The following is a 17,799-nucleotide window of genomic DNA, read 5'->3' on the forward strand; positions in this document are numbered from 1 at the left end:
CAGTCTAAGCCCAAGCTCACGGTGAGAGGTCCGCGTATGTGGAAGGAAGGATGCCCAGCTCTTCCAGCATCGGAGGTCCCAGCCATCACGAAGCGGACACGGAGCCCCTGACTGTGCTCCATCCAAAGTCCGGTCCACACGGTCTCAGGATACATTCATGACATTTTGTTTTCAGCCCCAAGCTTCGGGACTGTTTGCTAAGCAGCGGTAGATAAGCCCACCGAGTGCCTGTCCTGTGAGCCATTGTCGATTTCACAGGTGACTGTCCAAAGCACGTGGCTCGGAGCTCAGTACACAGCAGCCGTCATCATTCCTGTCGTTTCTAGGTTCTTTCCACGCACAGCTTTTCAGAAACGTGGGCCAAGAATCCTCTCCCAGCTCACAGAGGACGTGGAAGTCCCTCGCAGCCGAACCGCGGGGGCAGCCTCAGGCTTTGGGGCTGCAAATCCTCGGAAAACACTGAGGTTACCACGGCTTCAGCAGGTCCCCCCTGGCAGAAGAAAATGTAGCAACTCCAGGGGTTGGGAACCCACCGCCTGGTCCAGGTCCCGAGTCTGCCCCCACCTGTTCTGCTGATAGCTCGGCAGATGCTTTGCCACCCCAGAGAGGAAGGGACGTCGGGAGGAGGGGGGATGAAGGTGAGGATGGCACCTTCATCCCAGCTCACAGAGGACAAAGCAGAGGAACCCGGCCTGGAAGGGAAGGGAGGGGAGGGGTGGGTCTTTTGCTTGAGGACTTCACATTTCTCACAATCCACCTCTGGATCCTGACCTGGGAACCTCCAGAGCAGTTAAAGTCATCACGACTGGGACAAGTAACTTTAGATGATGTGCTTTCCCCATGGTTCTTTGGAACTTCTTGGAAAAGGGAGGAATAGGTAAAAGCAAAAGTAAAAAAGCAAAAAGAGGGAGGAGAGGGACTTCCAACTACGACTCCCACGATCCCCTGCAAAGCTGGGACCTGGCCCTTTAGTTCTTGTGCTGACACCTCCAAACGCCTCTGGTCCCCAGAGGTGCAGGCAGGGCTGCCACGAGCCCCGGGGCCTCCTCCATCCCCACTCAGACACCAAGCTCCCAGATCCTGCTCTGCCCACACCCTTTTCTGGTTTTCCATGCTTCCGGTTTCCCCTGTTTCCAGCTCCTCCCTCAGGGTCACAGCCCACAGCTCTGACTCCCCACAGGCCCGACCTGGCCCTCGGTACTGACCTGCTTCCAGGCCCAGCTCCGCTCTGTCCACTACACACACCCCCCCCCACCCCGCCGCTGGCCTCGTTGCCTCTGGAAGGACACTCCCTGGGTGGCCTCCTTTTGCCCTTGGTTGGCTTTCTGCCACCCACCAAGTATTGTCCTGGGGACAGAAGGACAAGTGAGCTGGCCATTCCATCCAGTGGGCTGTGCTGAGCGCCGACATGGTCAGGTGGGACCATCGCGAGGACGGAGCGTGTTTGTGGACGGTTCTAGGAAGAGTTTCTACATTAGCAACGATTTACTCTGCCCCCATTTCCAGGGGCTGGTGCTGATCCTAGGTGAGCACAGAAAGATCCCACCCCCAAGACGTGCTGTGACGAGCCCACAGGGACGCACCTGAACAGAGAGACCCCTTGGAGCAGCCCTGACGCTTCGGTTCCAGAGCCCCTCTTCAGAAGCTGCGGCACGTACTGTCGTAGAACTTTAATTTTGTGGCTTTGACTCTTAAGTCCAAGACGGGACCTATAATTTAGTTAAGCATCGACCGGCAGGCAACGTCTAGTTTAAACTACAGGGCACAGCTTTGATATTCAAAATAGACTCTCAAATCAACCTTCTTACTGACTTATAATGTTCTGTAACTTATTTATTTAAAAATATAGCAACTTTAGCTTTTCCTTTATCAGTTTATCAACTGATAAACTGTCCTGCCCTGTCCCGTCCCTCCTGCCCTGTCCCCAGCTTCCCCCAGCTCCACCCCTCCGCACCCCGACCCCAGGACTAGCCTCGGGTCAAGTTTGGCTGAGTGGGTGCTCTCAGCTCCCAGGGCCCAGCTGTGGCCGCCCTGCTCTTCAGGCACCCACCAGAAAAGACGTAGATCTTCACACGTGTTGCTAGGACTATCTGTGTGTAATTTTTTTCCCAGACAAGATTCTCTTTTCTGCCTCCTGGGTGAAAGATTCCCTCTCTGTTTCTCAGGCAAGCACTGGATGTCTTTGTGTAGCAGGGCACTTACAGTTAACTTTGCTCCTGGCAACAGTTTTAGACCAAGAATGAGGGTAACATTCATTTTAGGGAAAAAAAAGTGTGGATGTTTTATATACAGAACCAAACATTCTGAATTGAATCAAAAGACAGATTTTTGAAGCCAGGGTTCTGCTGATTGCCAGGGCTATGATGAAATCTCTTTACTCAATGTTCAAACTTTGTAATATTCTGTAACTTCGAATTCTGTCTGGGGCAGTTTTGAATAAAGCCAGGCTTTACAGTGGGTGGGAGAAACCAGATGGCACATTCAATGTTTACTTCCTCATCCAGCACGTGTTTGCAAAGTACTGGGAACCCGGATGTGGACACAGCACGGGCTAGGAAGGCACGGACACTTCCCTCGAGGGGAGCACTTGGTAGCAGAAGTGTCAGCTATTATACAACACTTTAAAAAATTACAAATATGGGAAGTGCTACCAAGGAGATAGAACCTGCCAGGGGTGGGGTGTAGGGTGAGTTACGGGGGTGTGGGCGTGGGTGTAATGTCAAGTAGCTCGGGAAAGCGTTAGGGAGATGAGGTCCTCAGGACTAGGATACATCAATGGGTAAGGGAGTTTCTGAGACGGGGACCCCGGTGCCGTGAGTTCCACCTGTGCTTCAGGTGTGGGTGTGGACCAGGCACTCAATGTTCATCAACTGAGCAGGTGATGCTTCGTCAGGATGGTGCAGGTTATATCTGAATCCCGAAAAGTCAGCAGAAAAGGTTGAGGAATAATAACAATATAATAATAATTAGGAGGAAAGAAACATTCAGGTAACTGGTATTTTTCCCATTTGAAGTTTGTTCTTCAGACTGGTGTTTGAATGCTGGGTGATTTGTGTGTGTACCGAGTGGTCGGCTCTTGCAAGTACGAAGATGAAGTGAGGAAACACTTTTATTGGGAGAAGGAAATGGAGGGGGGGATGACTGGAAATAGAGAAAGAGGCTAATCTGGGTTAACTCTTCGGACTGTAAGCAATTCCAGGGAAGACCGAATGCTTCCTAATACTACAGAAAAACAAAGAGGCCCATCCTGCAGTGCCATGCCTGCCGCTAGTGATGAACTCCGCCCCAGCTCAGGCAGGTGCAGAAGGCCGGCAGGACGCGTAGGTGCTCTTTTAAATTCACTTTGAACTCATTTAGAGCCCACTGCCTTCTCCTGTCTGGGAACCGGCTGGGACCCAGCCAAGAAGGAATCTCCCAGTAAAGTCCAGGACATGGATGGACCTAGAGATTATCATACTAAGTGAAGTAAGTCAGACAGAGAAAGACAAATCTCCCAAAAAGCCCAGCTTTTTCTTTGTAAGACAAAGAAAAAGCTTTGTGATGCAAAACACAGAGACACAGACATGCACACACACACACACACACACACACAAGCACATACACACGTCTCTTAGGGAGAGCAGGGATTTCCCAGAGAAGAAATTGGCCTGCATGGAGGACTTAAAAAAACCCTCTGCAAGAACACAAGGAAGAATTGCAGAAAGAGGGAGAAGCTGGGAGAGACAGGGTACCTCCTGGGGTCAGATCCAGGAGGCTGTCAATGACACGGTGGTACAAGGGAGTGATTTATGACCACGTGAACTAAAAATTCTCTCCTTGGTGTTTCTGATCTTATACCATGGCTCTGAGAGCCAGCGGACTCTTCAGAAAGAAACACCACCCAGGGCTGATGTAATTGATCAGGGGTGGACTGTCCAGGTAGAAAGCATCCTGAAAAAAAGAAGATTCTCCACTGCCAACCATCTTATGAGAGAGCTGGGGTGAAGGATGCGGACTGACTCGGGTGGAGAGGGGAGACCCTCGGGGCTGGCCACATCAGACCCTCCAGTGGTGTGGACAGTGGGGTGAACTCCCTGATCGCCACTCCACTCCACTCCCCCCTCCACAGCGCTCTAAGCAAGAACATCTTTGGATATATGAAAAAAAGCAGGGACCCTTCCCCATCGAGGTTGTATGATAAGTGGTTTTGCTCTAAAGATTTGGGATTTGAACTTGGATAAGCTTAGCAGAGCGTACTCCGCATGCAGACTGCATGTTTGGGTGTTTATTGACATACCTGATAATAGGATCCCATAATTACAGAACCCTCTGGGGACAGATCATTAAGACTTTGATGGGAACCAACCTTGTGTTTACGACTTGAGTTACTAGGAGACAGTCTGCCTTTCATTAGCACATAATAACATCTCACTTTTATGGGCCATTCCTTCAGTCCCTTTTCTTCATTAGATTTAACTGAAGGATGAAAGTCCAATGTTGCTCCACAAAGCCCAGGAAGGAAGATCCCTGTGTTTCACGCACTAATTGAACATGAAAGCCACAGACTTCAAAGGTGCACACAAATAAGAAAATTATGTTTTCTAAAGATACCTGGACCAGTGAAGGGTAATTTCAGATGGACCCAGGGGCCCAGGGTTTCAAATTTAAGAGAAAATGTCCATACTGGGACTAGATGTGGGTGCAACACAGGCACCATTATGCATCTTCAAAAAGATGCACAAAACGGCACCCAACAGCACGCAGCTCAGCAGGTAGTGTGCAAGATTATGGAGCGTCCAAATTCCTGAATAGAAATGAGTGTGCTGGCCAAACTGAGGAATAAGTAGGTGGAGTCTTCTTTACCGAAGAAGTTTCCCAAGGAGACTCTCTCTCTGCTTTCAGAAATAGTTGTTCTTTTTCCTGAGCAATTAATTTGTTCAAGTCATATGAAATTTTAAGTCATGTTACCTCTTCGGCTTCTAGAAAGCCTGACATTAACTATGGCTCCCCTCCAGGGAGGGGCTAAGGTTTACCAGCACATCCTGAGAACACCCAGGTCACAGCTGGATTGTTCTTATTTTTGTAGCCTTTGATTTTGTTTGCCCAGATGCACTCAGCTATTTTTATATTCTACTTGGTCTCTTGAATTGTAGGTATTTCCGTAAGCTGCCTTGAATCATTTTTGGAATAAAGTGGGATAAAAATAAGTAAATAAAGAAATATTGATTGCAAGTTAAAAAACTCAAACAATTTAACCATGCTAAACTACTGCAGTAAGATCTAAACTAATGCAGTAAGAGCAAAGCCAAGAATATACATTTTCAAAAGCATAAACAATAAAGAACTGATAAGCAAAATATAAGTTTAGAACCACTCCTCTATGCTAAATACAACCACTTGCTATCAGACCAAGGTGATGTTCCCCATTTGATCTTCCCCCCGAAAAGATGTCAAATTCTTGAAGCTTCTTTGTTCCACATGGAAACAAAACCCAGTGGTCATGCCAAACACGCCCTAACATCTTGCCCTGCAGACTGATCTGGTTCTTTCATTGCAATAAGTATCTTCTGTAAGTTTTGATAAGCACTGAATCTGTCAAAGGTAAAATATTTTAACAAGTATCTTCATGCAGCATCTGTTATTTTGTGGATTATATATGATGCATACCTTGGATGCCAGACACAAGGCGGGTAAAGCTGATGTTGCATCGGAATAGCTTCTAGATAGATGCAACCAATACGTACATAAATTATTTCCTTATTAAAAAATCTCTGATTCTTCTCAAGTTTCTTTTAGCAATGGTTTGTTGAGTCCTGACATTTCTATGCCATGCAACATAAAATTTTAACTTCTAAATATTTAAGGACACCAGTGCCAAAAATGAATGTCTTATTTTTAAAATTATAATTTATTGATTCCACCAGAGTTGGTCTAGAATAGGGGAAGTAGTGGTAATAATATTATTTTCATTGGTCCATCTATATCTATGATATTTTATTCAGTATTTTAAGAGAACTGTTAATTTTCCAAACTGAAGCTTAACTAAATAAGAAAGAATGGAGCAGTGATTTGCAGCACTGGATGCAAATCGTATATTAGGAAAGTGTGAAAAAACTTTACCAAAGAACAGAATTGGGGAGAACAGTTATTTGGAAGCCTGTCAAGTGGAGAAAGAGTCTAATTTTTTCTGACAGAACTAGGGTCTTGGGTGGAACGAGGGTCTAATATTCATCCCAATATTAGAAAGAATTTTTAAAGAATTACAAGTGCTCAGAAATGGAATGACATGCCTTGGAGGTTTCAGCAATGTTTCTGGAAATGTTCAAGCTGACACTGGATGTCTTCATGAGTTTCAGCACCGAAGGGGTCACTGCATTGGGTATGTGATAGAACTAGATAGATCCAAATTTTCTTTGAGTGTAAAATCCTCTATTTGTTGCAACATAATTGTTATTCCTAGATGGTGGAAGGGCATAGTCTAACAATTGGTTTACTTAATGTTGGTCATGTTAAAATAAGTGAAGAATAATCAAAATAAATATCTGAACCTTAGAGTAATTTATGTAAGTCATGCCACCTAGGATTAGCTAACCTGCCTGCACCACTGTGCTGTGTAGCATGACTCCTGGTAAAAAGCAGCTGGGCTGTGTAATCGGCCTGGAGGAAGATGCTGGGACTTCACAGACTTTACAATAACAGGTTGAATAACTGTTTTTATTTTATTTTATTTTTTATATTGGAGCATAGTTGATTAACAATGTTGTGTTAGTTTCAGGTGTACAGCATGAGTAACTTTTTAAACTTGTTTGCTCATAGACGTTTGCATGTGTGGCCAAATTTTGCACAGAGTTCCTGGGAATTTCTATCACCACCACTTTCTCCAATATCCCGATGCTCTTTGAGTGAACTGTAATGGAGAAGATAACTTACTGGCTCTCTGTGGTCTGGAAAAATGATGAGACACAAGGCACCAGTGAACGAATGGGCGAAGTACCATGGTGTTAAGGCCTCCATCACTCCTGGGGAGAAAGGTTACTCCAGAAATAGAAAGCATGGTTTGTTTTATTTCCAATCAGGCCGCTCATTGGAATTCATATTCTCTGCTTTATTATGCTGAAAATGACACGCGACTTCTGCCTATCTCTGGATCAATCATCACTTTGATGTTTTATTTATTGATGCACAAAAGGACTTGCCTTTCAAGTCTGTAATCTCTCATTTCAATGGAATTTTTCAAAGTATTAACAGACTAGCTCTACAGGACTGTCTCCCAGTTGGAAATTGGCACAAGATTCTGAAGTGTTATTGGTGCCCCTGGGTGTTTCCTGCCATTTAGTTTCAAGCTAATAAGGAAATGCAGAGGTTGGCTGGAGTTTGCTATGAATACTGTAGGTAGACATTTGTGCTGGAACACACTCAAAGAAGGTTCTTTAGAGAATGCATTTTATCGTACCAGGGACTTTGTTTCCTTGGCTATTGAAATGACTCTTGTTTGGAAATCAGAGGTATTTCTCATCTTTGACCAGCTCTTTTGTGAAGTCTGCACTTCCATGTTTATACCATTCATTTATGACATCATCCAGTTGTTTCCACAGCAAAAATAGTCAGAGAAGAGAAAATAGAAAATAGAATTTTGTTTTTTGAGAAATGTCTATTCAAATCCTTTGACCATTTTTTAAAGCAAGTTATTTGGGTTTTTTTTTTTTTTTTTTGCTGCTGCTATTGAGTTGTAGGAGTTCCTTATGTATTTTGGAGATTAACCCTTATCAGATATATGGTTTGCCATATTTTCTCTCATTCCATGGGTTGCTTTTTCCCTCTGTTGATTTTTTTCTTTGTTGTGCAGAAGCTTTTTGGTTTGACATAATCCATTTGTTTATTTTTGCTTTTGTTGCCTATGCTTTTAGAATCATATCCATGAAATCACTGCCAAGACCAATGTCATGAAACTTTTCCCTTATGTTTTCTTCTTAGGAGTTTAACAGTTTTGGGTCTTATGTTTAAGCCTTGAATCCATTTTGACTTGGTGTTTTGTTTTGTTTTGTTTTGTCTACGGTGTAAGGGTCCAATTTCACTCTTCTGCATGTGAATATCCAGTCTTTCCAACACCATTCGTTGAAGAGACTCTTCTTGTGTATTCCTGGCACCCTTGTCAGAGATCAGGTGACTGTATAAGTGTGGGTTCATTTCTGGGCTCTCTGTTCTGTTCCATTGCTCTGTGTGTCTGGCTTTGTGTCAGTACCCCACAGGACTGTGGGTTTGCAATAAATTCTGAAATCAGGAAATGTGATGCCTCCAGTTTTGCTCTTTCTCAAGATAGCTTTGGCTACTCAGGGTCCTTTATGGTTCCACATACATTTTAGGGTTGTTTTTTCTATTTCTGAAAAAAATGCCATTGAGATTTTGATAGGAATTGCATTGAATCTGCAGATCTCTTCTTGTAGTATGGCCATTTTAACAATGTTATTTCTTCCAATCCATGACCATGGATGTCTTTCCGTTTATTTGTGCCTCCTTTAGTTTCTTTCATCAATGTTTTGTAGTTTTCAACGTACAAGTCTTTTACTTCCTTAGTTAAGATTATTCATATAATGAAAAGATAACCTATGGATTGGAGAAAACATTTTTAAACCATGTATCTAATAAAGGGTTAATATCCAAAATATAGAAGGAACTCCTACAACCCAACAGCAAAAAAACCCACACACAGTCACCCTTCACACACAACAGACTGTACCATGTGGCTCTCTGAGCCCACGAACCCTTGCCCCTCTGAATTCCAATGTTAACAGCTACATGGGATTCCTTAAATGAAAGGGGGTGGGATTCCTTAAATGAAGGGGGATGGGATTTCTGGGTGGTGTTCTCCAGGGCGTAGGGGCCACAGAGGTGGCTGTACAACAAATGTCAGAAACTAAGAGACCCAAATGCATCCGTGGAAACCATGGTCTTGCTCTTTGAATGAGAGGCACTAGTTAGACCCTGAGACTCGCTTTCCAGTGGGCAGTGAGCTTGAGTAAAGAAGATGTATTTGTCCGGCCTCACACCCGTGGCTGACAGCTAGGTGTCAGTTCAGTCTTCCCCACAGGGATGTTGCCGTATTAAGTGTCGGCTCCATCACTTCTTAGCCAATGAGAAGTTGGAGGTCATGACTTTGCCAATATTCTTCCTTGTGATAGTGTTAATTCTGCCTAATGACACCAAAGAAATGGGGTTGTGATAAAACAGGGGCTCCAGATACATCAGCAATTGTCTACCCTGTGAGCCAGAAACACTCTTGGATCATCATAGGGATGTGAATAACTCAATTTGTATTTTAGGACATGTGATTCTCCTACTGGTCTGAAAAGAATGCTTATGCATTTTCTCCAGAAACTAGAAATCAGTGGGAAACATTTATTATCCAGCTGCCTTTATTTGCTCTTGATGCAGTTGTATCCTAATGAAGGATGTTTGGGTTCATGAACCCTCGGATGTCTCAAAAAGGCCAGAAAAGTCTGTGCGGGGGAGAAAAGAGAGGACCTGCTCTCCCTGTCCCACCCACCACCCTTCTCCCCCGCCCCACCTCAGGTGGTCCAGCCTCTCCCTTTGAGGACCGTGTCCTGAAATGCCTAATAACATGCTGTCTGTTGGCTTCTGTAGTCCACTGCCAGGGACCCAGTATGTGTTACAGGGACGGGATGTACCATTTAAAATAAAACATCGTGATGTTTGTGTGGATGGCTGTGAACACCATCTTTGTTTTCAAGAATATATTTAAAGAGTTGGTGGACTAGAGAACAGCACTCTTACTATCGTAAAGCTTTTCCTTCAACCAGGAACCACAGGACTCTTACACTCAAGTTGTTTCCATCAGGTGTGGGTATGAGGCCCCATCAAGGATGCCCTGGGCTGCCAGCTCCTCTAACAGGGATCCTTCGTGTTGAGCAGCGCAGAGAGTCACCCTGGCGGGCTGCACAGCACGGGAACCTGGAGACGGACTACTTAGGATGGACGGTGCGCGGCAGTGCCAGATGCTGGACGTGATGGGTGATGTTCCTCTAGGACAGACGGCCGGGCTTGTCCTGTCTGAACAAACTCCCTTTGTTCTGTACAGGAGACACTGGGACCCTAGGAAACTCCTTCCTGAGTCCAGGGTCAACTGGATTTTATAGAGTCTGAAGCCTAGATCACAACCAAATTGCATCGTTGCCCAAGGTTCAACTTTCTGACCCTGTGCCTGACCAGCTTGCTTCCAGGGACGAGAAGTCTAGTCCCCAGAGGCCAGCGACACCTAGGAGAGTTGTCCTGTATTCACTCCCTACCTCCCCCAAATCTCGCAGTTACAGGAACCACCCACTTCTAACTTAAGGGTAGACTTGCCAGGGCCCGAGTGCCTGTCATGGAGTATTTTCTGCTTGTTATGGAATATTCTAGAGTCAGCCATTCCTTCCTCAGAGATAGCATCTTGGTCTTGAGTTAAAATTTCCAACTCTCAAACCTTAAAGATTGGTCATTATGTTTCTTCAGGGTGATGGGAAACCACTTAAAATGACGATCTTCATAGGCTACACAGGCAGTTTAGTTTTAGGATGTGATGTATGTGGGTGAGATGGTAAGCAACAGGCATAAATCCAATTGACAATAATTTGTGAATAAACTATACTGGTCATGCTCTGTCGTGATCTGTAGTGGATCAAAAAGTGAATTTCATGTCATCCCTAAGACACATATACATATAGTCACACACTGTATACACGTTAACACCTATATATTTGGGTATATGTATCTATGTGTGTGTATACATATATGGAGTGTAGGTTTAAACAATGTGACTACCTAAGTCCAGGTGAGTGGCTGTGAATTATGTGGCTATAAACCTATCATTTTTATGGTAAATCACTGAAGTATTCTCTAGCAGTGAACATCGCTTTTTACATAATTTTATTATATTCTTTAAAGATAGTATTAGTATTAATTAAATAGATCCACAGGTAAAATGTGTATTGTGGGAGCATTTTTGACATCTCTGTTTATTAAACTTGGCAGACATTAAGTTAGTACTTTCATTTGAATAAACCCCCTCAACCACAACGTAAAATATCATCTAGAGATAAAGCACTGTGGTCCTCCACGCCCCACTTATAACTTAACATCACAGCATCTCGTAAAGGTAACTCTTAAATATAGGTGTGACTCTAGACCTTGACCGTGGTTTCCACGCTGGTTTTTAGTTATGTCCAGGCTTTCTGTCGGTTACTCACCATTTCCCTCCATCGGTCTCCCCTGGCAACCACCTTTGGCGTCCTGAGCCCACCATTCGTAATAATCCAAAGTGACATGCAGACGTGACTCATGCACCCTCACAGACTCTGTAGAAGGTGCCCTGAGACCCTCTGCAGTGACAGAGCCGGGTCGGGCCGGCCCGTCCCGTGAGGAGGGTGGATGGTCTCGTGGGGCACCCAGCTAGGATCCCCCCACCGCCTTCTCTGCACAGCCAGGCCCATGGTGCCCACGCGTGGCCTCTGAGTCTTGGTCTTTGAAATGACAGAGATGGCAGAGTGAAGCTCCAGACACGACGTGAGCCGGGATGGGGTCCCATGGAGATGAGGTCAGACTGAATGGGCACTGCGTCACTCGGGTCACCATCACGCACTGTCACCCTACCTGCACTGCTGCCCCTGTCCGTCGGTAGCGGGACCGCCTCCATCTGACACGTACTCCACACCCTGTCCCCCGGGCAGGTAAGAGCAGCGTGCGTCCTGCAGCCACCCAGAGACCAGCACCAACATCTCCCAACAAGTTAAAACAACCAACGTTTAAATGACTCTGAAACTTTAATTACAGATACTTTTCAACATTTGAATGTGTGGATCTGCTCTCTTTTTGCATAAAGCTGTCAAGGTGGTTCCGTTACACCAGTGTCTTTTCCTGCACCCCTGTCTCTTCTTTATTTAATCAAACGTGTCTGGATCGCAGTCCCAAACCAACTCTGCACTGCATTCCAGGTTGGAAAACTCGGAGAGTGAAACAGGCTCAAAGGAGCAGAAAGCAACCGCAGTGAAGCAGCAGGAAAAGCTGAAGCTGGATATGTGTTTCTCCTAAGTTCCCCCCCGAAATGCAATAATAATGAAGAGGAAGAAAAGAAGAAGATGGAGCTCTCACTCTGCTCCCTCCGCCAACACGCTTGCCTGAAACTCTCTGCGGTCTTAAAGTGCAATTATATGGTGAGGACGCCCAGGCCCGGGATCCGACTGGATGGAGTTCAAAGCCAAAACTTCAAACAGCTCATGACTCAGGCCGGGCGGGCGGGGGCCAGGCGGGGAGGAGGACTGTTCTCAGCCGCTCAAGTGCATCCGAGGAAGAAGTGTCTTTTCTTTTTGTAAAGAAAATCTGTAAATTGTAAGGCATCCTGGTTTGGAAAAATCAAACTCTGTAAGCGCTTCTATCCAAGACTGTGCCAGGGCTGCAGAGTCCAAAGGCCAGCGAGCCCGGCCAGCAGCAGGGGACATGGGCCTCTCCCGGGTGCCCGGCTCCGGTGCTGATGCCCCCCGGAGTCCTCAGAGAAGTCCTCAGCCCTGGGCGCCGAGGAGGCGCACTGGACCAAGGGCATCTGGTAGGATGTGGCTCTCTTCTCAGGCCTGTCCGGGCTGGAGCCGTCGCTGGGCCTCTGGCCATTGAAGAGCAGGTAGCGGCCGCGGGCATCCTGCTCCATCTTGAAGATCTCGTATTCCGTGTGAGGTAGTTTGATGCCCAGTGCCACACAGCCATTGGTGTGGGTCACGTCCTGCTGGACACCCACCTGCCAGGAGCCCTCGGCCCCGCACTCGTTCCCGTTGAAGACATTGAGGAGCGAGGCAGTGGCTGCGTCCATGGGGGTGACCTTCATGTGGTTCACTGCCAAGGACACAGGACAGCTCCGTGACTCAAGGATGCTGGGGGCACCAAGCCTCACAGGCTTCTGCTCTCAAACCCACCCTGCAGACCAACCCACCAAACCACAGCCCACAGAAAAGACGCTCAGATGGAAAAGGTTCCATGTCTGGACGTGACCGGTGGCCACACCAAGCACCCTGAAGGCACCACTAGGAAAAGTCCAGCCCATCTGGCAGTAAATGCTGAGCCCAGACTACAACTGACCAAGCCTGTTCCTGTGAAGTCAGACTGTCCCCAAGGAGTGGTCTCTGCGGACACTACTTTTTGGGATGGACACAGTATTCAACAAAAACTGGCATTGTTTTTATGAATAGGTTTTGAGGTTTTTAAATAGTTTTGGTGTCAGACACCTATATTAGTGAGCAGTCTATACTGGTCCGTAAATCAGGCAACTAAAATAAATTAGGTTGCAAGCAAGAAAAATATGCTCAAATCTCTTCAATGGAAATCCCAGCCCTTGTAGAGGACCGCTTCTGAGGCTCTCCCGGGGGCCCATATTCTGTGTACACATGAGAGCTTTGGAGGGGACTCAGATCCAGACGGTTGTTCTCTGGGCTACAGCTACCAAAGGCCCATTGTCCCTAGAGCCAATCTTCCTCCCTAAGGTGGGAGGGGGGCAGTAAAATGCCCCAGGGTTTATCTGGGTTGGCAGAAATACTTCATATTAAATGGACTGAATCACAGCATGCTATCCTGGGAGGGGGATGTAGGCCAGCCCTCTTATTTGTCCATGACAGGGTTGACACCTTCCTAAAAAGATGCACAAGCTTAAAAACAGTCTAGAAATAGAGATCACAAGGCCCCCCCACCCCTTGCTCACAGCCTTGCAGCCTGGAGAATGTCACCCTTTACCTGCCTTACTTAGGTGATCACTAGGCATACCGCCCGCCCACCTGTAAGCACGTGGCATCTTCTCAAGGGCACGACGGGCACACTCTGAGCACCTGGGCGTCACTAACGCCAGCTCCGAGGCTGCAGAGAATGATGCAGGCAGGCAGTCCACTCCCCAACATCCGTAGCAGAGAAGATGCCCTTTGCCCCTGGCTCCGCCTCCACAAACACGTCCCCAGACTGCTGCCGTGACCTCGGGGTGTGGGGCGTGGGGCAGGAGCCCTACCTTTGAACACAAACTCCGTGCCGCCCATGACCCTGGCCGAGTGCACGCCGCGGCTGTAGCGGCCCTTGGCGTAGATGGTGAAGGTGGGATGCTTGCACACGGGGTCGGAGTAGTGGTAGTAGTGCCCCTCCCAGGTGTGGTTGTTGTCGTGGAAGATGAAGTGGCGCGTGAGGAAGAGGACCTCGGGCCGCACCTCGCACCGCTGGCTCACCCACTCGCCGTGCAGGCCCACCGTCAGGTCCGCCTTGGGGGGCAGCAGGGGCGGCCGGTGCTCATCCGACCGGTGGATGATGCGGCAGGCGATGCAGGCGTGGTCGTGGTTCTGGAGCCAAAACACAAACACGGGGCGGGGGAAGAAAAAAAAAAAAAAGTCTCCATGAGAGCAGTGCGCACGCGCTGCCTTTGACGGGGCTCACGGCACAGGCGCCGACAGCCCCTGAGGCACCGCCACCTGTAACCTGGGTACCCCAGGGGCAACTGGAGCCGCAGACAGGGTGTGTGTGCCTGCGTGTGCTCACAAGTACGTAAGTGTGTTTGGCTAACGGTAGAGCCTTGCCTAAATACTTCAGCTGTGATCTGGACCCCCTTTAGGATCCTGTTACATTTTCAGACCATGTGCCCTGGACACTTGATTTCAAAAAGAAAAGCTGGCATCACCTCACCCTAATTAGGATAGCTACTATCAGAACGAGCAAAAAATGAGAGCATTGGTGGGGCCGTGGAGAAACTGGAACTCTCGTGCACCGCCGGTAGCAACATAAAGGGGTGCAGCTGCTGTGGAAAAAAGGATCACCTTAGGACCCAGCAACCCCACTTCTGGTTTATACCCCAAAGAACTGAAATCAGGGTCTCAAAGAGGTATTTGTTCACCCACGTTCATAGCAGCACGATTTGCAATAACCTAAAAATGGAAACAACACGATGTACATCAATGGCTGAATGGATAAACAAAACGTGGTCTAGACACACAATGACTATGATTCAGCCTTAAAAAAGGACGGGAATCCTGACACACGCATGTCGTTACAAGGATGAACCGTGAGGGCATCATGCTGAGTGAAATCAGCCGGTCACAGAAGGACAAATTCTGTGCGATCCCACTTATAGGAGGGACCTCAAGTCATCAAATCCATGGAGACAGAAAGCAGAATAGAGTTACCAGGGGCTGGGGTGGGGAGTTCGTGGCCGGATGGAGATGAAGATCATATGACAATGTGAATGTCCTTGATGTCACTGAACTGACACCTAAACATGGCTAAGATGGTAAATTTTATGTGACGCGTATTTTACAACTAGATTCTTCCATTAAATATAATTATGAGACACACACACACAAAAAAGGACAGCGCTCCAGTCGCCGTGGGTGACACAGGGCGCTGTGTAGTGAGGGCAGAGGTCCCCATGAAGGAGGCATGAAGGACACAGCCCCAAAGGAGGCAAAAGCAGAGGCCCGGAGAGGCCGTGGGCACTCCTGTCCCTACCTGCGTCTGCTGGCCTGAGGTCTGGATGGTTTATGGGCTCTGAATGCTTCCTGCTTTATAGCTTCACGCCATTTAATCAGTGCAAGAGAGTGGCCGCCCCGTCTTTCGGGAGTGCCTCTCTGGCCGGGCCTGCTTATAGCACCAACATGGACCTGGCACAAGGGCTGTCTAGGGTTGCCACTTAGGAAACCTCCTCCGAGTAGAGTAGGAGGGCCCGACCGTCAGCCACGTAGATGCTGTTTGCCTGGAGGGCTCAGGGCTCACACAAAAAGCCAAGGTCTGGAGACATAGGAGCCAGCTCCTTGACCAGACAGACTGCCATCCGCTGTTGGACCCAAGTCACCGGAGGCCCAAGGGCCAGGGCTGCCTCCCCGGATGGGGAATCCTCTTCAGTACTCTCCCTCCCACGCAGGTCTGTAAAGCCTCCTGGGCTGCCAGACACCAGCCACGCTAGAGGCCCACGTGAATGTGCCCGGTGTTGTGGCAGGAGGGCGACACTGTCCCTGCCCCCTGCCCGGGGCCCACCGTGCAGCAGCTTCTGGTCCAGCAACTCCTGGCCTGTGGACAGGGACTGACAGGTGGCCACTTGGGCAGGCAGGCACTTGTTTTCTGGGCAGAAATCCAAACCACCAGGCCTTTCCATCCCCGGCACTGACTCCACGCGGGGCTGCGGCAGTTCTTTGGTTGAAGGCTGGGTTGCCTGGGAGAGTAGGTGGGAATTGCAGGGGACCAGGGCTCCCCAGCCGCCCCTTCCACACTCTCCTCCCAGGACAGCTCAGCGCCCGCTGAAGGTCCCTGTGCTCATCAGCTGAGCCTGGAGTTGTCATTTACGGGAGAGGAGGTTTGCTTGGGGCCTGCGGACAATGAGATCAAACAGGCAGTGCAGAGGCCTCGCTGTCCCGGGGCCCATGCGTCTGTGGGCCTACGGTTTCCTACCAAGGCCTCTGAGACACACGGGAGAAAGTGCCCTGTAGCCTGTGGTCAGCAGTGAGCCGTCTGCAAGCTACAGCAAGGAAACGGGCAGGAAGGACACGTGCACACAGCCCACGAGGCCTGCACTTAAGCTGCACAGAAAGAGATGGTTCCGGCCTTGGCAGGAGATCCACGGGCCAGCGACTGCAGCTGGGGACCCTGGGCAAGTTACTGATCTCTCCGTTTCAATGTCCCCATGCATAAAATGAGCACTGTTACACCTGCCTAAATGCCATAAGAAATGAGGATTAGACTAAGGCGGGTCCCACTCTGGGCTCCCAGAACCACTACGAGGAGAAGTTTCTCGGCGTGGGGTTGCATGCGTGCACGGCACTTGGTGGGAAGACCAAACAAACGGCACATCTCCTGCTATATGCGCCACTATCTTTCAAACGCATGACAGGGTGAAAAAGACACAAATTTAGTTAAAAGAAAGCATCACTGAATTCAGTAATTTTGCCACTATGTATATTCTTGTAAACTACTAAGAAGCGAAGGTTCCAATTTTTTTACCCCAAAAGGGGGTTTTTACTCAAAGTCTGGGATGGAAAGTTAATATGATTTCTGTAACATCATATTAACTCCCGCACCCAGGAAGTAGCCCCTTCCTTAATGGCTAACAAGCGTTATCATGATCAGCACCTTGATCAAACTGTACCTGCTGCCCCTGCTCCCGTGCCCCAGCCCCACATGGTCTGTGTGAGACCAGCCCTGTACTCAGACTCAAGCCTCTGAGATTTCACAGACAGGACGGGGGAGGGGGGAAATCTGGTGCTGGTACCCGTTAGCCAGCACACTGAGTGGTGCAGAAGGCGGCCCTGGAAAGAGAGAGGACCCTCTGAGAACACATGCCAGGCAGCTTCCAAAACACCCACGAGGAGCGATGGCTCAGCTACTCCACTGGGAGCTCGCCAGCTGGAACCTTGCTGACCGCCCTTCCCCAATACCCGCTCACTGAGCAGATCCTATGCAGCCCACGTGCACTGCAGGTCCCTACACGCCGACCCAGCCTCCAACCCCTTCTTCCTGTTCCCCACCACTCGGTTTGCTATCTGTGATTTGGGAATTTAAAAACATCAGTTGTGACCACTTCATTTCTGGTCATTCTAGGAAGACATGAGTCTCAATCCCTGAAAAGATTTGTTTGTTTCCTCAAATACCAATATCATTCAGGAAGTGCCCAGAAAGCTTCTTAGATTGAGCAGGCGGGGCAGGAACAAGGGGTCTCAGTTCTTGCAAGAGCCACTGCTCGGACGACACCAGGGATCAACTGCTCTTAAGAAAAGGAACTGGCTCGGAGGGGAGGGGCCACCAACGTGGGGCCCAGGATGTTCC

At 48.3% G+C, this 17,799-nt stretch overlaps 1 protein-coding gene across 2 annotated transcripts in view; it reads right to left on the reverse strand.

The window, feature by feature from the left end:
• Positions 1–11,776: 11,776 nt before the first annotated feature.
• Positions 11,777–17,799, reverse strand: part of APCDD1 (APC down-regulated 1) — a 30,766-nt gene continuing 24,743 nt past the window's right edge. For both annotated transcript variants that reach the window (XM_059895579.1, XM_059895578.1), the window contains 2 exons: positions 14,012–14,333; positions 11,777–12,855 (listed from right to left, as the gene is read on the reverse strand). In XM_059895579.1, the coding sequence (XP_059751562.1) occupies positions 12,404–12,855; positions 14,012–14,333 (774 nt within the window). In that variant the 3' untranslated portion in view covers positions 11,777–12,403. The remainder of the gene's footprint in view (positions 12,856–14,011; positions 14,334–17,799) is intronic.

This window comes from Balaenoptera ricei, chromosome 14, assembly GCF_028023285.1.
Source record: "Balaenoptera ricei isolate mBalRic1 chromosome 14, mBalRic1.hap2, whole genome shotgun sequence".
NCBI lineage: Eukaryota > Metazoa > Chordata > Mammalia > Artiodactyla > Balaenopteridae > Balaenoptera > Balaenoptera ricei.